The 1,542-nt window shown below is 36.4% G+C and overlaps 1 protein-coding gene across 1 annotated transcript in view; it reads left to right on the top strand.

Annotated features, from left to right (window-relative positions):
• Positions 1-1,542, top strand: part of LOC118326001 (syntaxin-binding protein 1-like) — a gene marked incomplete at its 3' end in the record, with an annotated part of 27,183 nt that overhangs the window by 5,037 nt on the left and 20,604 nt on the right. The window contains 2 exon segments of the mRNA XM_035658884.1: positions 802-851; positions 976-1,057. Coding sequence (XP_035514777.1) covers positions 802-851; positions 976-1,057 — 132 coding nt within the window.

Below are 1,542 nucleotides of genomic sequence, written 5' to 3' on the forward strand. Positions count from 1 at the left end.
GGGGGTCAAACAGACGGGGTGCTGCATTGTGCATGTTGGCTCGACTGTAAAGGCTCTGCTACACCATAAATGGAAATGGAAACCTTAATTATTAATCATTGGTAACACCTGTGTTTACCCTGTCGTTTCATCAAAATGGTGCTGTGAAGACATACAATACATATAAAGCTACAAAACTTAAAGGGGAACTTGGCAACTTTTTTCAAGCTTAAGGATAAAAAAACTCCGTTTAGAAAATCATAATTTCATTTGGATGGTTAAATGGCCCTGTTTCAGAAGTAGTGGAAAATGGTGACCAACCGCTCATTTTCGAACCGTATTGTGAATACACGTTTCCCAGAGCTGTTCTGTACGGGGAGCTCGGTTGGAGAAACATGGGATGACAAAAATGGAAAACCAGGCGAAGAAATGGCTAGAGTTTGCCAATGTTTCCCTTTTAAGTCATAAGATACTAAATCTGGTTTAAGCAAATTTAACTTAAATTACTTAAGAAGTACTTTTTTATTTTTTTAACTTGCTTTTCTTTTTCAATCTATTCTTTGTCTTTCCTGGCAGAAATTGACCCTCCACATTCAGGTTTAATTAGACAAAGATTTTATTCGTACACATAATTTCTATTTAAACTTTAATTGGGTCAGACAATTAATACAATTCACCAAATCTCTGCATTCTCATATTCAACTAGAGAGATATGATAAGAAACTTAAAGACAATCATACACCATTTACCATTTACCATTTGAGAAGGATTTGTGTTTTATGTTAATGTCTTGACTGAACTGTAATCTTTCCTCCTTTACAGAGATAATGAATGATGTCATCAAGAAGGCAAGAGAGAAAGGAAAATGGAAGGTAATGGTCCTGTTATTCTGAACATCACTCCTCTGTGATCTTGACACTGAATATGAATAAAATCACTGAAGGTGTCCAAATAAAGTCCTTCCAATGGCTCCTGCTGTGTGTGACTTTGTTATAGGTGCTGGTGGTGGACAAGCTGAGTATGAGGATGATTTCTTCCTGCTGTAAGATGACAGACATCATGTCAGAGGGAATCACCAGTAAGTAACCACCCAGGTTCACTTCAGCTGTAGTTTTGAAGTCAGTTTAATCAAAATAAATTTATCTAAATGTAATTTAGTCACATGGCTATTATTTGTCAAGTGATAGTCCCTTCATGTCACTCCAACAACAAATTGTCCTTTTTACATTTCATTAAGTTACTTGCGTCACTTTACATTGTTCGTTGGCAGGCATTTTTTTCACTTTTGGGCCAGGCTAGCTGGTTTCCAGTCTGCTAAGCTAAACACATCCTGTTTCCATCTTAAGTGTGAACCATCGTTATGTTACCCATTGCTTTGTGCTTTTTTTGAGTTCGGCATACTGCAAGTTGAGCAGTGCTCATTGGCTGCATTTAGTTTCAACTTATCTTTAGCACGTTCTCAAATTACACATAAACAGTACACTGAAATAAGTTTCTGAGGAGATTTTATTATACAAATAGCCAAGCTGTAAAAGGTTTTTGATTCATATTTAATCAGCACTG

This window comes from Morone saxatilis, unplaced genomic scaffold (assembly GCF_004916995.1).
Source record: "Morone saxatilis isolate NCDOM2014 unplaced genomic scaffold, NCSU_SB_2.0 Contig16, whole genome shotgun sequence".
Classification (NCBI taxonomy): domain Eukaryota; kingdom Metazoa; phylum Chordata; class Actinopteri; family Moronidae; genus Morone; species Morone saxatilis.